General features: G+C 67.0%; 2 protein-coding genes across 3 annotated transcripts; both read left to right on the plus strand.

Annotated features, from left to right (window-relative positions):
* Positions 1–3310: 3310 nt before the first annotated feature.
* Positions 3311–10867, plus strand: LOC138825290 (proline-rich protein 35-like). Of its 2 annotated transcripts, none has more exons than XM_070019684.1 (3): positions 3311–3364; positions 7260–8352; positions 10089–10867. In XM_070019684.1, the coding sequence occupies exons 1-3, from the start codon at positions 3343–3345 to the stop codon at positions 10726–10728; spliced, it is 1755 nt and encodes a 584-aa protein (XP_069875785.1). In that variant the 5' UTR covers positions 3311–3342; the 3' UTR covers positions 10729–10867. The 2 variants fall into 2 exon arrangements, with proteins under 2 accessions (XP_069875785.1, XP_069875786.1); XM_070019685.1 differs by lacking the exon at positions 3311–3364 and adding an exon at positions 6949–7148.
* A 428-nt stretch (positions 10868–11295) lies between these two features.
* Positions 11296–13832, plus strand: LOC138825265 (tripartite motif-containing protein 3-like). Its single transcript, XM_070019660.1, has 3 exons — positions 11296–11309; positions 11824–12041; positions 12598–13832. The coding sequence occupies exons 1-3, from the start codon at positions 11296–11298 to the stop codon at positions 13731–13733; spliced, it is 1368 nt and encodes a 455-aa protein (XP_069875761.1). The 3' UTR covers positions 13734–13832.
* Positions 13833–14644: the final 812 nt, after the last annotated feature.

Here is a 14644-nt window from a genome sequence, read left to right on the forward strand (position 1 = left end):
GATGGTGGCCTGTTCTCACTTGTGAGGCGTCCCTGTCAGAAGTACTTAGTGTACAAATTAGCTGCAGCCTCTGCCTCCCTGCACACAGCTCTGGGCACTGGGCTGACCCGGCTGCAGCTCCCGGGCCCCCTGCCTCCTGCCTGGGGCACAGGGCCATTCCGTGTGCACCCCTGGCTGCTGCCCACGTCCAGGCAAGAAGGCTCGGACTGCTGGCCAGCCAGGGGTCTTTCCAGGGCCCCCACGTTGAGATTGGCAGGGGTGACCACAATGGCAGAGGGGGAGTTATTTCCAGAACCAGCACCTTGAACCTACAAGGTGGCAGTCCCAGTGTGGGGGACAGCAGAGGGCCTGGACCGGGGGCCAGCTCACAGGCCCCCTGTGCCCCACCCGCCAGCTGCCTGCCACTCAGGCGGTGAAAATTATCTGTGACAGGCTCGGGAAGGCCGGCCCTGGGGGCCGAGAGCAATGCACACAGCTTCTCTCCCCAACATATGGCTGCTGTCGGCCCCGGGCAAGCACTCCGCCAGAGCCGGGCTGGGAACCGGGGCGGGGGCTCCGGGCGCCCAGGCTCCCCCGCCCGCCCGGTGGGCTGCTCACTCTGGATCAGGAGGCCCCTGCCACCCAGCTCCCCTGACGAGGTCTTCCCCCACCACAGTACCTTCTGGCCCCTTGACCATCCCAATTACCTGCTGTCCTTGGGGGAAGCCCCATGTCCACACCAGGCTGGCTGGTGACTGGGTGTGTCCAGAAGGGGCCATTAGACAGATCCCAGCGGGATTTCCCAGGCCGTGTGTGCCCAAAGTGGGGGTCATACCCCTCCTGCGCCCTCCTGAAGCCAGGCTCTCCCTGCCCACTCAGGCCACGCCCTGTCTCTCCATTCATGTCTCTTCTGTGTCCCTGCTGTGGTTCTCCAGAGCCACAGGGTCTGCAGCTGTGGCCTGTGTGGGGCCCTGAAGCATGACGGGTCCCCTCCAGCCAAGCTCTGGCCCTGTCCTACCCCCTCCAACCTGGAAGCTCTGAGGCCACCTTGAATGGACAGGGACGCAAAGCTCCAAGCGGGACCCCTCCCCGGGGCCGTTCTGGGTGCTGCCACATGTCCTATGCTGTGGGACAAGGGTGAACAGGTGTGGCCAGCCGTGTTGGGCGCCCCGGGGCCCCAGGGCGTCTGCCGCCGCACAGGCAGCCCCACTGTGGGCGTCAGGACCTGCCCAGGGCCCCAACGCCACGCTTCCCTCTGCCCACCAGGGCTGGTGGGCAGCTCAGCCCACACTTGTCCCCTGGCTGCGACACTAAGGGTATGAGACAGTGCTGAGACTGGTTCTTCGGCAGCCTGTGAGCCCACAGTCCACACAGCCCCAACACTAATGGAGGTGACAGCCCAGCAGCCGGGGGCAGAGGGAGCAAAATGGGTTAATGGCTGAAAAGAGGCTCTGGCTGGGGGCAAGGCCTGCACCCAGGAGTGGCGTTGGGCCTCCGTCTTCCGTCTAGGGTCCCACGGAGCTGGAAGCTAGCTGCTGAGGTGTGGCTTCCTCCATCCTTCTTCCCCTTTTTTTATGCCATCCTGGACTTGAACTCAGGGCCTGGGTGCTGTCCCTGACCTTCTTTTGCCCAAGGCTAGCACTCTACCACTTGAGCTACAGATGTGCTTCTGGCTTTTTTATATTTCGGTAGTTTAGTGGAGATAAGAGTCTCACAGCCAGGCACCGGTGGCTCACGCCTGTGATCCTAGCTACTCAGGAGGCTGAGATCTGAGGATCGTGATTCAAATCCAGCCCAGGCAGGAAAGTCCGTGAGACTTTTTGTTGTTGTTGTTGTTTATGGATCTTGAACTCTGGGCCTGGGCACTGTCCCTGAGCCTTCAGCTTAAGGCTAGCGCTCTACCACTTGAGCCACCTTCCCAGCCCCATGTCTGTGAGACTTTTGTCTGCAATTAACCACCAGAAAACCGGAAGTGGTGCTGTGGCTCAAGTGGTAGAGCGCTCTCAATGAGCTGAAGAGCTGAGGGACAGCGCCCAGGCCCAGAGTTCAAGCCCCATAACTGACAAAAAAAAAAAGTCTCACAGACTTTCCTGCTGGGGCTAGTTTTGAACTTACATCCTCAGCTCTCAGCCTCCTGAGTAGCTACGATTACAGGCAGCCAGTTCCCCGCTTCTGAGAGGAGAGCTCTGTGTCTCCGAGTATGAGCTGGGGTCCCACAGCAGGACAGGGGGCCAAGCACCGAAGACATGGGTCCCACCGCTGTCACCGGGGTCACCCCATGGTGGGGAGCACAGGCCCCAGTGGCAAGAAGGGACAAGTGGCCATGGGGCTGGATGAGGCCCCTCGGCCCACAGGAAACTGCCACCTCCAGGGGGCTCTCCAGACCCCTCGGGCGAGTCTGGGGGTCCTGCTCACCCCCACCCTGTGCGGACCCCTCCCAGATGCCCAACGCGTGGCCGGGCGATGTCCCTGGGGTCCCTTGGGCATTGCCTCTTTCTTTCTGTCCCCCGGCCTTTTGCCAAGGCCCATCCCTGTGGAGGTGAACGGCCCCAGCTCCCTCCTGCTTTCCCATTAAACCCAGTCAGCTACCGGCCTTCCCCCTCTGTCTCCACAGAGCTGGCCGGGCAGCAGTCGGGTCTCTGGCTACAGACCCCATCCCTGAAGCACTTCATTACACATCTCTAGGTGTCTTCCTCGAACCACGAGCTCCGTACTCACCCAAGGTGTTGTGAGTTTACTCTGTGCGTGCTGAGATGAGGGCTCCCTTGGACCAGGGCATCTCTGAACGGCAGCTGTGGCCTCTGGTCTGCTCCGGGATCTGGGGTTTCCCAGACTCTCGTAGGCACAGAGCTGTCCCTGAGGCTCAGGAGCCAAAGCCTAGTCTCCAGCTCTACTCTCAGGGTGACCTGGGCCACTGGCTGCTTCGGCCAGAGCCCAAGATGAGGGCCCTGTCTCCTGGTCCCACTGTTTCACAAGGCTGTTGGCATGATGGTCGGTCACCCAAGCGGTCTCCCCAGGCCTGGCCAGGTGGGCAGATAGGAAGCCTGCATGGTTTAAGGACACAGCACCTTGCAGCCCTGGTTCCATCTGGAAGGTGACGGAGAGAGCTAGCGGCATGGGCTGTGCGGCAGCTCCCGAGGGCCCTGGGCATCCACCAGGAGACCGATTCTGCCTTTTGTGTCTGGTGCGCCCCCTGGCTGCCGCAGCTGAGGCCTGAAACCCCGAGTCACCAGCGGGTCCTCTGCGTGTCACAGCTGCTTCCCACCGGCCTCGGCCGCTCCACAGCCTGGAGCTGAGCCCGCGGGGCCGTCTCCAAGGCCGGGAGGTCCCAGCCTCCTCTCACTGCACAGCCTGAAGTCTAAAATGCCACGGAACGCGTCTCTGGGTTAGTGTCTTCCCTCAGTCACAGGCCAGCTCTCAGGAGAGACCGCATCTGGCCCTGCCCCACAACACCAGTGTCCACCTGGGGGGCAGGCCCGACTGGACAGGTGGCTGAGGTGGCTGGGCAAGTGTGGCCCTGGGACTGCAGTGAGGTGCTGAAGAGGGCGCCTGGGTCTGTGGCGTGCCTGGGGACCTGGGCACCTCACCACCCCAAATGTCTGAGGGTACCGAGACCCTCAGAGAGCCCCGCAGGCGGGGCAGGAGCTGTGGTCCCCAGGTGCTTTCTGGGTCCAGCGGGGCCATGGGGCTGTGACCCCAGGGAGGGGGACTGTGGGGTGTGACATGGGGCAGGGGAGGGGTCGCAGGGGGGAGGGCGGGGGTAACATGGACCTGGGGGTTGTGGGAGGGACGTGTGTGACACGAGCTGGGGGAGGAGGGACACGGGGTCGGGGGTCACGGTGTGTGTGTGACATGGGGCAGGGGGGTCGCTGAGGGGAAGACAGGCTGGAGGTCACTGGGGGGGTGACACGGGGCAGGGGTCGCGGGGTCGCCGCGTGGCCCCGCGGAGGCCCGGCCCCTCCCTGCGCGCCCAGCCCCGCGGGCCGGGCTCGGGGCGCCGGCGGAGGCGGGGCCGGCGCGCGCGGTGCGGGGCGGGAGACGCCGGCTCCGCGCTGCCCGCGCCCCGCGCCCCTGCGCTCCGGGAGCGGCCGCGGGCGGCGCCTCCCGCGCCCCGGCCCCGCGCCCCGCCGGCGCCGATCCGGCCCCGCGCCCGGCGCACGCGCGCCTCGCCGTCGACTTGGGCGGGCGCCGCGGCGGCGTCGGGCAGCGCGGGCGGCGGCCGGGCGGGGGCCGCGCCCGCCTCAGTTTCCCCGCGGGAAGTTCGCCCTCCGCGCGGCGCGCGGCCGGGCGCGGGCTCGGCGGACGCGGTAAGGACGCGGGGCGAGGGCGCCCAGTTGGCGGCGGGGAGGGCGAGGCCGGCGCGGGGAGGGGACGGGACGGACGGGCGGGACGGGCGCGGGGCGGGCGCGGGACGGGAGCGGGGCCGGGGAGCGGGACGGGCGCGGGGCGGGCGCGGGGCGGGCGGGACGGGCGCGGGGCGGGCGCGGGGCGGGCGCGGGACGGGCGCGGGACGGGGAGCGGGACGGGCGCGGGACGGGCGCGGGGCCGGGGAGCGGGACGGGAGCGGGCCGGGAGCGGGACGGGCGGGACGGGCGCGGGGCGGGCGCGGGGCCGGGGAGCGGGACGGGAGCGGGACGGGAGCGGGGCGGGCGCGGAGAGGGGACGGGACGGGCGGGACGGGAGCGGGACGGGCGCGGGGAGGGGACGGGACGGGCGGGACGGGAGGGGGACGGGCGCGGGACGGGCGCGGGGCCGGGGAGCGGGACGGGAGGGGGACGGGCGCGGGACGGGCGCGGGGCCGGGGAGCGGGATGGGCGCGGGGCCGGGGAGCGGGGCGGGAGAGGGGCCGGGGAGCGGGGCGGGAGAGGGGCCGGGGAGCGGGGCGGGCGCGGGGCGGTCCGGTCCCTCGGAAGCCGTCCCGAGCCGGGTCCCGGCCGCCGCGCGCTCGTCCCGCGCAGCCCGGAGCGCGGGGCCCGAGTCTGGGGCGCTTTTTGCGTCGGGGGCTCTGCGCGGGGCCCCGGGGCGGAGCTGGCGTCCTGCCCGGACCCCGGAGCCCCCACCCCGGACCCCGGACCCCGGTTCCCCCTCCCCGGACCCCGGAGCCCCCACCCCGGACCCCGGACCCCGGTTCCCCCTCCCCGGACCCCGGAGCCCCCACCCCGGACCCCGGACCCCGGTTCCCCCTCCCCGGACCCCGGAGCCCCCACCCCGGACCCCGGACCCCGGTTCCCCCTCCCCGGACCCCGGAGCCCCCACCCCGGACCCCGGTTCCCCCACCCCGGACCCCGGTTCCCCCTCCCCGGACCCCGGACCCCGGTTCCCCCTCCCCGGACCCCGGAGCCCAGCCCCGGTTCCCCGGCCCGGCCCGGGCGCGGGCTTGGTCCGCGCAGCGCGGGCGCCCCTCCCGCCGGTCCCCGCGGGACGCACAGCTGCGCGGCTCCCGGGGCCGCGTGATCGATGCCCGCACGGCCGGGCTCGCGCGTCTGTCACCGCGCGGGGCGGGCCGGGCGGGCGGGGTGGGGCGCCCCGCACCGGAGTCCGGGCGGGGTCCGGACCAGGCCCGAGCCGGGAAGGGCGCGTCCTGGGGTGAGGGGACTGCAGCCGTGAGTGTGCACGCACGCGTGCAAATGCTGTGTGTGCGCGCACACGCGAGCCAGCAGTGTGTGTGCGCGTGCGTGTGCGGCGCCTGTGCACACGCAGGACTGCGGAGGGTGTGCTCGGTCAGCAGCAGCGTGTGGTGTCTGTGCCCTGCAGTGTCTGCGTGAGCAGGGGCGGGTAGGTGCGTGAGCAGGGGCGGGTAGGTGCGTGAGCAGGGGCGGGTAGGTGCGTGAGCAGGGGCGGGTAGGTGCGTGAGCAGGGGCGGGTAGGTGCGTGTGCCCGCAGCACGGGGCTCGGGCTGCACACCCTGAGCCCGGTGGGCTCGGCCAGGCAGGTGCTGTTCTTCGGGCACAGAACAGGGCTACTCAGGGGGAGTCTTGCACGCTTGTGTGCACACACCCAAAGCTCACCACGCACCCATGCGGGCGAGAGGGATGGGCAGCGGGAGGCCCAGGTGGCGGCCCAGATGGAGCGAGAAGCTCCGGCCCAGTGTGCAAGGCGTGGGGAGAAGAGGGTCTTGGCTGAGCGTGGCCACTGCGGGCTTGGTCGCTGACCTGCCTCAAGCCACCCAGATGGAGCCGGGCTGAGCAGGTGGCTGCACCACAGGGCCATGCTGTGACGTCCGTTCCCCCCAGCCCGGCCTGACCCCCCTCCGCCACCAGCAGGCCCACCTGACACTGCGCGGGCAGGCCAGGCATGTGTGTGTGTGCGCGCACGCGCGCGTGTGTCTGCGTGTGCGCACGGGCATGTGCATGCACGCTCTCACACACAGGCAGCATTACAGATATTCAGACCTCTTGCTTTCACCTCAGTGGCTTTGCCTTGGCCTCCGGCAGGGGCAGGCAGCTGGGCAGGAGCAGGGTCTCTGGAGAGACACAAGACCAGTCTCTTACCAGCCTGGCAAGAAGGGTGGGAGCTAGGTGGAAGAGGATTATTCTAGAAATCCGCCTATGGATGCCATCCTGTTTGGGGGATCTGTGTAGGGCCTCTGGGTAAGCCCAGACCAAACTTTCACTGGAAACTCAGCTGACGTCGGGGTCAGCTCTGACCAAATGCCCTACGTTTCCATTTGCCGGACTGGGGCAAAAGAAGGTGGTCAAGAATGAGTGATCTGGGGGCTGGGGAGGTGGCTCAGTGGTAGAGCACTTGCCTGGCATGCATGAGGCCCTGGGTTCGATTCCTCAGCACCACATAAGCAAAAAGAAAAAAAAAGCCGGAAGTGGTGCTGTGGCTCAAGTGGTAGAGCGCTAGCCTTGAGCTGCAGAGCTGAGGGACAGCGCCCAGGCCCAGAGTTCAGGCCCCACAACTGGACCCCCCCCCCAAAAAAAAAAAAAAGAATGAGTGATCTGGGCCCGGAAGGTGGGTCAGTGGCAGAGTGCTTGCCTAGCATGCATGAAGCCCTGAGTTCGATTCCTCAGTACTACAGACACAGAAGTGGTGCTGTGGCTCAAGTGGTATTGTGCTACCTTTGAGCAAAAGGCGCCCAAGTCCCGAGTTCAAGCCCCAGGACTGGGAAAAAGAAAAAAGAAAAAAAGAATGAGGGATCTGCGGTGCAAAGGCCAAAGGAGAAGGTGTGGAGGGGTGGGGGGTGACGCAGGAGTGACCTGGGTTCTTATTCCTGGGCGGGCCTGGAGTAGGGAGCAGAAAGGCCTCAGCTGGCCTGACCATGGACCCCTCCACAGGCGGTCATGCTGGTGCCCGAGCCCGCCCACTAGCCGCTGCCATGTCTCGGGAGGCTGGCTCCTGTCGTCTGGGGGCCGGGGCCAGGGTGCGCTCCCGAAAGCCCAAGAAGCCGCACTACATCCCGCGGCCGTGGGGCAAGCCCTACAACTACAAGTGCTTCCAGTGCCCCTTCACGTGCCTGGAGAAGTCTCACCTCTACAACCACATGAAGTACAGCCTCTGCAAGGACTCCCTCTCCCTGCTGCTAGACTCACCCGACTGGGCGTGCCGCCGTGCGTCCCCCCCGCCCAGGCCCCGGGCCCCCAGCCCCGCGGGCCCCCGGGCTCCCCCAGATCCAGACAGCCGGCCCGCCGCGTCCAGCCTCGTGGCCACTGACGGCCTCCCCCGCGCCCCCAAGGCTGGGGCAGAGGGGCCCCCAGGGGCCCTGCCCGCCCTGGCTCGCCATGTCCTGAAGGGTCCTGGCCCTGGTGGTGAGCTCCTGGCAGAGTCATGGAAGCCAGGGCCGGGCAGCGGCCTGAGGAGCACGGCGGCGGCCGGGGCCCCTGGGGGACCTGGGGGCAGCGTCCCCTGCTACCCACCCCCCGGCCCCGGAGAGTTTGCTGAGGCCCAGGGCCTCCACTTGTCACTGCTGGGCGTCAACTACCCCCTCAGCCCCGGCCTCTTCTCCTACCTGGGGCCCTCCCTGGCCGCGGCTGCCCACGTGCCGCTCCTGGCCTCGGCCAGCCCCCTGCTGCCCCCCACGGCGGCCTTCGCGGCCCCGCAGACCCCCGAGCGCCCGGCCTTCACCCCTCGCCTGTTCTACCCACTGCTGCTGGAGCACAGCGTTGGGCTGCCGGCAGGCAGGGCTGCCCCGGCCAAGCCCTCCGGGCCCCCCAAGGGGCTCCCGGGGACTCTGACTCCCGGGCTACTGAAGATGCCTGTTTTCCCCGGGCTGGGGAGGTTCTGGCCCCATGGACCCCCTCGGGGCCCAGGGCAGGAAGGAGAACTGGAATCGGCGGCTCAGAGAGACCCCCAAAGGCAGCTGGCGCCAGGAAGCAGGCCAGAGCACCCGAAGGCCTCCTCCAGCCTGGCCGAGCTCGGGCGCCAGAGCAGGTGGGTGTCAGGGCCGCGGGTTCCGGGGGAAGGCATTGGGGGAGGCTGGACGGGAGACGGGGCTTGGTCTTCAAATTACTGACCACAGACCTAACATAAGAGGGCATCCTTTTTTCTTTTGTCTTCAATACTGGGGTTAGAATTCAGGTTCATGTGCTTTCTTTTTTTTTCTTTTTCTTTTTTTTTTTTTTGTCGGTCATGGGGCTTGAACTCTGGGCCTGGGCGCTGTCCCGCAGCTCTTCAGCTCAAGGCGAGCGCTCTACCGCTTGAGCCACAGCGCCACTTCTGGTTTTCTAGTGGTTTATTGGAGATAGGAGTCTCACGGTCTTTCCTGCCCCGGTTGGCTTTGAACCCTGATTCTCAGATCTCAGCCTCCTGAGTAGCTAGGATGACAGGCGTGAGCCACCGGCTTTTTAGACAGGTGTTCTACCATTTAAGTCTTGTCCCTAACCCTTTTTGCTTTGTGTGTGTGTGTGTGTGTGTGTGTGTGTGTGTGTGTGTGTGTGTGTGTGTCCTGTGACCTGAATTCAGGGTGTGGACACTGTCCCTGAGCTTCTTTTGCTCTAGGTTAGCACTCTACCACTTGAGCCACAGCTCCCCTTCCAGCTTTTTCTGTGTATGTGGCACTGAGGAAACAAACCCAGGGCTTCACGCATGCTAGGCAAGCACTCTACCATTGAGCCACATTTCCAGCCTGAATCTACCACTTAAGCCATGGCACCATTTCCAGCTTCTTGGCAGTTAGTTGGAGATAAGAGGATCATGGACTTTTCTGCCCAGGCTGGCTTTGAATTGTGATCCTCAGATCTCAGCCTCCTGAATAGTTAGGATGACAGGTGTGAGCCCCCAGTGCCTGGCTGTAGTCATTGTGAGTAGGACCTCGTGTTTATGCCCCTCAGCCAGACTCACAGTTCCGCTGGGATAACAGACTTAGCCACCATTGAGATGGGGTTTCACAAACGTTTTGCTGGGGCTGGCTTCAAATTACTTCCGTCTCCCAAGAAGCTAGGATTACAGGTGCGTGTCACCATGTCGGGCTCAGAGGGCTTCCCGTTTGTCGTTGTGGACCCCGGCTCTAGACTGGGGTGTTATTCTTTTCCCCTGGGGCATGGTTGACACACTGGGCAGAGGACACGGGCGGGGGCTGGGGTCCAGCGGGGCCCGTGCAGCCTCCTGACCAGGGGCATGGTTGACACACTGGGCAGAGGACACGGGTGGGGGCTGGGGTCCAGCGGGGCCCGTGCAGCCTCCTGACCAGGGGCATGGTTGACACACTGGGCAGAGGACACGGGCGGGGGCTGGGGTCCAGCGGGGCCCGTGCAGCCTCCTGACCAGGGGCATGGTTGACACACTGGGCAGAGGACACGGGCGGGGGCTGGGGTCCAGCGGGGCCCGTGCAGCCTCCTGACCAGGGGCATGGTTGACACACTGGGCAGAGGACACGGGCGGGGGCTGGGGTCCAGCGGGGCCCGTGCAGCCTCCTGACCAGGGGCATGGTTGACACACTGGGCAGAGGACACGGGCGGGGGCTGGGGTCCAGCGGGGCCCGTGCAGCCTCCTGACCAGGGGCATGGTTGACACACTGGGCAGAGGACACGGGCGGGGGCTGGGGTCCAGCGGGGCCCGTGCAGCCTCCTGACCAGGGGCATGGTTGACACACTGGGCAGAGGACACAGGCGGGGGCTGGGGTCCAGCGGGGCCCGTGCAGTCTCCTGACCAGCTCTTATCCCCCCCAGCCTGCCGCCCGAGACGCTGCTCTGGCCTGAGGATGAGGAGCCCGGTGGCCCGGAGGCCCCAGGCCCGAGGGGCCTCCTCCCCCGGCAGCCACGAGGCCCGGTGCTGGGCAGCCCGGGGCCCGTGGGCGAAGACCTGACCCGGGCCCTGGGTGACTTTGCCAGAGTGGAGCAGTGCCTGGGGCAGCTGACCCCAGCGGGGGGCCTGCCCCCCCGGCCTCTGCGGGAGCAGCTGGGCAAGATCCGCCGCGAGCTGCTCACCATCCACCAGGCGCTGGAGCAGGCTGCCCGGCCGCCAGACGCGCCCCTCGACCTCTCCGTGAAGCGGGCGCCCACCAAGGGACCAGAGCTGCCTGCGGCCTGGGGGCTGCCCCCGCCAGGCCCAGTGCCGGCCCCGGGGGCCCCGGAGCGCCCCGACCCGCTGGGTCCTGCAGCCCTTGAGCCTTTCCCTGGCCACACCACCAAGTGCGAGGCGGACTCCAGCGTGCCACCTCCCGGCCTCCTCCTTCAGCCCCCCGAGGACGCCGCCGGGCCTGGCGGGGGCTGGGGCACCCGTCTTGGGGCTGGGGCCTCCCAGACTCCTAAACACGCCCCTGGAGTGCCGAGCCCCCCGGCCGCGGCTGCTGGTGTGCAGCCCCCTTAGCTGGCCGTCCCGTTCCTCCCGGTCTCGTGTGCATGTGGACTGCCCCGTCCCCGCCCGTGCAGCGCCTCTTGCCTCTGGTCACATAGGAATAGTGAGCTCACGGTTATTTATTGATCGCAGTTGTGGACATTAAACTAGAAGCCGCCTTCACGTGTCTCCTTCCATTGCCGTCCTAGTGCGGGAGCCTGGACGCTCCAGAGAAAACCTCTCCCACGGGAGGTGCCTGCCCTCTGCCCGGCCACCTCTGGCTCTGGGAGACCCTGGGAGCAATGGCAGGGAGGCGTGCGTGCGGCGCGGTGGATGGGCCTCCTCAGGGCCCTCGCGTCGGTGTTGCCTGTGGCTGCCGCTGCCTCCTGTTTCTGCGGCTGAGCTGCTCACCCTGTGTGGCCTCCCTGGGTCCCCGCCAGCCCCTGCAGCCATGATAGGCATCAGTGGCCTTCACAGCTGGCTGCCCCTTCCTAGTACAGCCTGACTCGGCCTTGGGTGGGGACGGCAGGCCGGGAGGCCGCCCGTGGCCCGCAGCCACAGCTCATCGCTTCCCTCCCCGGGGAGCTGGCCTCACCCTCCATGGACCCTGAAGTGTAAGCTCTGTTTCCCGAGTGGGCTGGGCTGGCCGGGCTAGGGCCAGTCTGAACCGGACCCTCAGCTGCGCCGTGGGCCTCCCAGCCTGGCGATAGCATCAGGCTCCCCACTGTGAGGCGCTAGGGCAGCCTGGGGTTGGGGTGCTGAGTCTCAGACTGGGCCTCACAGGTGCCCGCCGGGTGCCCTCCACCTGGAGGCTTCTGGGGTAGGACGAGGAAGTGATGTGCTGATCCAAAGCAGGGCTAGAGCCCCTCATCTCATGAGACCATCCTGCCTGGATAGGATGGTGGCCTAGCCGGCAGAACCCCTTCCCCACGGTCCTGATGGAAAGCCCTGCCCCGGTTGGTGGGAAGGCTGAAGGCTGCCTCTAGTGTGGAGCCCCAGGGACCCCTGGAGAGGGCAGCGGGGGGGGGGGGGGCGTCCTGCGGAGCAGCAGGGGAGGAGGAGACCTGGGCCAAGGCTTGCAGGGCAGGGCCAGGGACGCACTTGTGCTCTGGAGCTGCCTTGCCCCAGATGCCCCTCCCCTGTCCTCCTCCTGCTCCCTGGGACCTGCGTGGTGACTCCTCCCCCTCCCCGGCTGGTCTCCAACAACAGAGGCCTGAGCTGGGAGACTGCTGCGGCCTCCCGAGGGGCCCTGGAAGAAGCCCATCACCCCCTGGGCTCAGAGCTCTCCCTGCCTGGTGCACAGGGGGCCGTGGGGTCATCAGGAATTTGGACCATTTCCAAAGAGAGTGAGTTTGAGAAATGCCACCTATCTGTCACCTCCTCACAAAAACTTTAACTTTTAACCTTCGACCTTCCGGGGTGGGCCAGGTTGCCCAGACTCCAGCGACCTTGACAGCCAGTGATTGCTGGGCCTAAGGGCCCTCGAGAGGCATTCAGCATCTGAGGAACTGAGCTTGAATCCAGCTTGGATCCCTCCAGCCCCAGCCTCCTCCCAGCCTCCTCCCAGCCCCAGCCTCCTCCCAGCCCCAGCCTCCTCCCAGCCTCCTCCCAGCCCCAGCCTCCTCCCAGCCCCAGCCTCCTCCCAGCCTCCTCCCAGCCCCAGCCTCCTCCCAGCCCCAGCCTCCTCCCAGCCTCCTCCCAGGCCCAGCCTCCTCCCAGCCCCAGCCTCCTCCCAGCCTCCTCCCAGGCCCAGCCTCCTCCCAGCCCCAGCCTCCTCCCAGCCCCAGCCTCCTCCCAGCCTCCTCCCAGCCCCAGCCTCCTCCCAGCCCCAGCCTCCTCCCAGCCCCAGCCTCCTCCCAGCCCCAGCCTCCTCCCAGCCCCAGCCTCCTCCCAGCCCCAGCCTCCTCCCAGCCTCCTCCCAGGCCCAGCCTCCTCCCAGCCCCAGCCTCCTCCCAGCCTCCTCCCAGGCCCAGCCTCAGCCTCCACCTCAGCTTCAGCCTCAGCCCCATGCCCCAACTCCTCCTCTCTGTGATAAGAGGACACCAACGCTGCCCCCAGAAAGGACTCCAGGACCGTCGAGCACCCCGGCACACAGTGCCCCCAACCATCCTGCAGTTGCAGAAAAGCTGAGTGGACCGCTGCTGCCGAGCTGCTGCCCTCTGGCTTCCTGGCCTGGCCTGTGGCTCACTCTGGATCCTCCCGCAGGTCCCCGGGGGTCCCCGCGGCCCCGGCTGCTTGGGCGGATCCCGGTGCCCTTGGGCGCTGTGGGGGAGCTCAGGGGCCTACACTGCTCCCCGGATGGCCTGCTCTTCCTGACAGCAGGGTCCAGGCCCTTCGTCCATGTGCTGGACCTGGAGGGACACGCCCTTTGCCACCTGCCGTGCCGCAGGCAGGGCGCTGGGGCCTTCGTTCCGGAGGACGTGGCAGTGACGGCCGCGGGGCTGGTGGTGGTCAGCGACCTCGTCCACGGGGCCGTCCACGCGCTCCAGCACACCAGACGAGCCCCGCAAGGCCACTGGGCCACTGTGGGCACGTTCCTGTCCCCCAGAGGGCTAGCTGTGGATGCCCTTGGCCGCTTCCTGGTCGCAGACTACCTGCGTGGGTCTGTGCACAGCTTCACCTTGGGCCCCACCCGGGAGCTGCTGGCCCCGGCTGTGATTCTGGGTCTGGAAGGCCCCTGCTGGGTGGGCCCAGGACCTGACGGGGGCCTGGCTGTGACGGAGGAGTTCGGGAGTGTGTGGTTGTTCGGCAGTGCCCGCCAGCCCCTGGGCTCCCTCGGGGCCCGCACGGGGCACACTTTTGGCCGCCCGGCAGGCGTGTGCTCCGACTCCGAGGGCAATGTCATTGTGGCTGACCAACGGAGGCGTCAGGTGACTCTGTTTCCCCGCGTTGGGCCTCCCATCTGCCTGCTGTCAGAGGGGCTGGAGAGGCCCTTGGGCGTGGCCTGTGCACCGCAGGGCCGGCTTGTTGTGGCAGATGCTGGAGACAACTGCATCAAGATATACCAGCACCTGGGGCCTGGAGGGGAGCCCCAGTGAGCAAGGCGCACCTGAACCTCCGGCGGCGTGGCCTCTGGGGGGCAGGACCTGCCATCCCACTGCAGCTGCAGGTCCTGAGCCTGGCTGCACTTTGTGTTTCTCTTGGCAAGTGCCTCCCGAGCCTCCCCCACAAGCCTAGAGCTGGGCCCTTTCCGCCCCTCTGTTCAGTGCACCCCCCTGCCCTGCGCCCAAGTCCCAAGGGCCTGAGTCCCAGGAGGCCTGGGAGCCTGAAACTCTTGGTGGGATGTGGACAACCTGGAAGCAGCGATCAAGGCGGGGGCTCCTGACCCACGCCAGCCGCAGCCTCTTATCAGAGTCAGGCAGGCAGGGAGGGCGGAGGCCAGGAGGGTGTGACTGGGTGGGCAGCTTGGAGCAGGGATGTGGCCCTTTCGTCCCCCTCAGCCTCTCAGACACCCATAGTCCTTCCTGAGCCTCTAGAAGCTTCTCTGGACCAAGTGGAGGTAAGGGGTAGGCGCAGCCGAGAGGTAGCCCAGAGGTGATGGGGGTAGGGTAAGAGTCTAGCTAGTTTAGAGTCTCAGTATTCTCTTCCCCATTCAAAATGAAGAGCTCTGGGTAGGTGGCAGGGGCCTGTCCTGGGCAGTTTTCCATGGAAGACATACTTCCGCTGCTTAAAAAGAGTAATGCCATGGCTTTTCTGCCCATGTTTGAAGGGAAATAAGGCCTGGAAGGGAAGTGTGTGTGTCTGTGTGGGGGAGGTGTTAGTTAAATTTGGGCCCCAGTAAAGGGGCTTTATGAAGACAGGAACAGCCGGGCACTGGTGGCTCACGCCTATAATCCTAGCCACTAAGGAGGCTGAGGTCTGAGGACTGTGGTTCAAGGCCAGCCCAGGCAAGAAAATCTGTCAGACTCTTATCTCCAATGAACCACCAGAAAACTGGAAGTGGAGCTGT

The sequence above is a fragment of the Dipodomys merriami genome, unplaced genomic scaffold (genome assembly GCF_024711535.1).
Source record: "Dipodomys merriami isolate MVZ:Mamm:240054 unplaced genomic scaffold, mDipMer1.0.p SCAF_137, whole genome shotgun sequence".
Lineage (NCBI taxonomy): Eukaryota > Metazoa > Chordata > Mammalia > Rodentia > Heteromyidae > Dipodomys > Dipodomys merriami.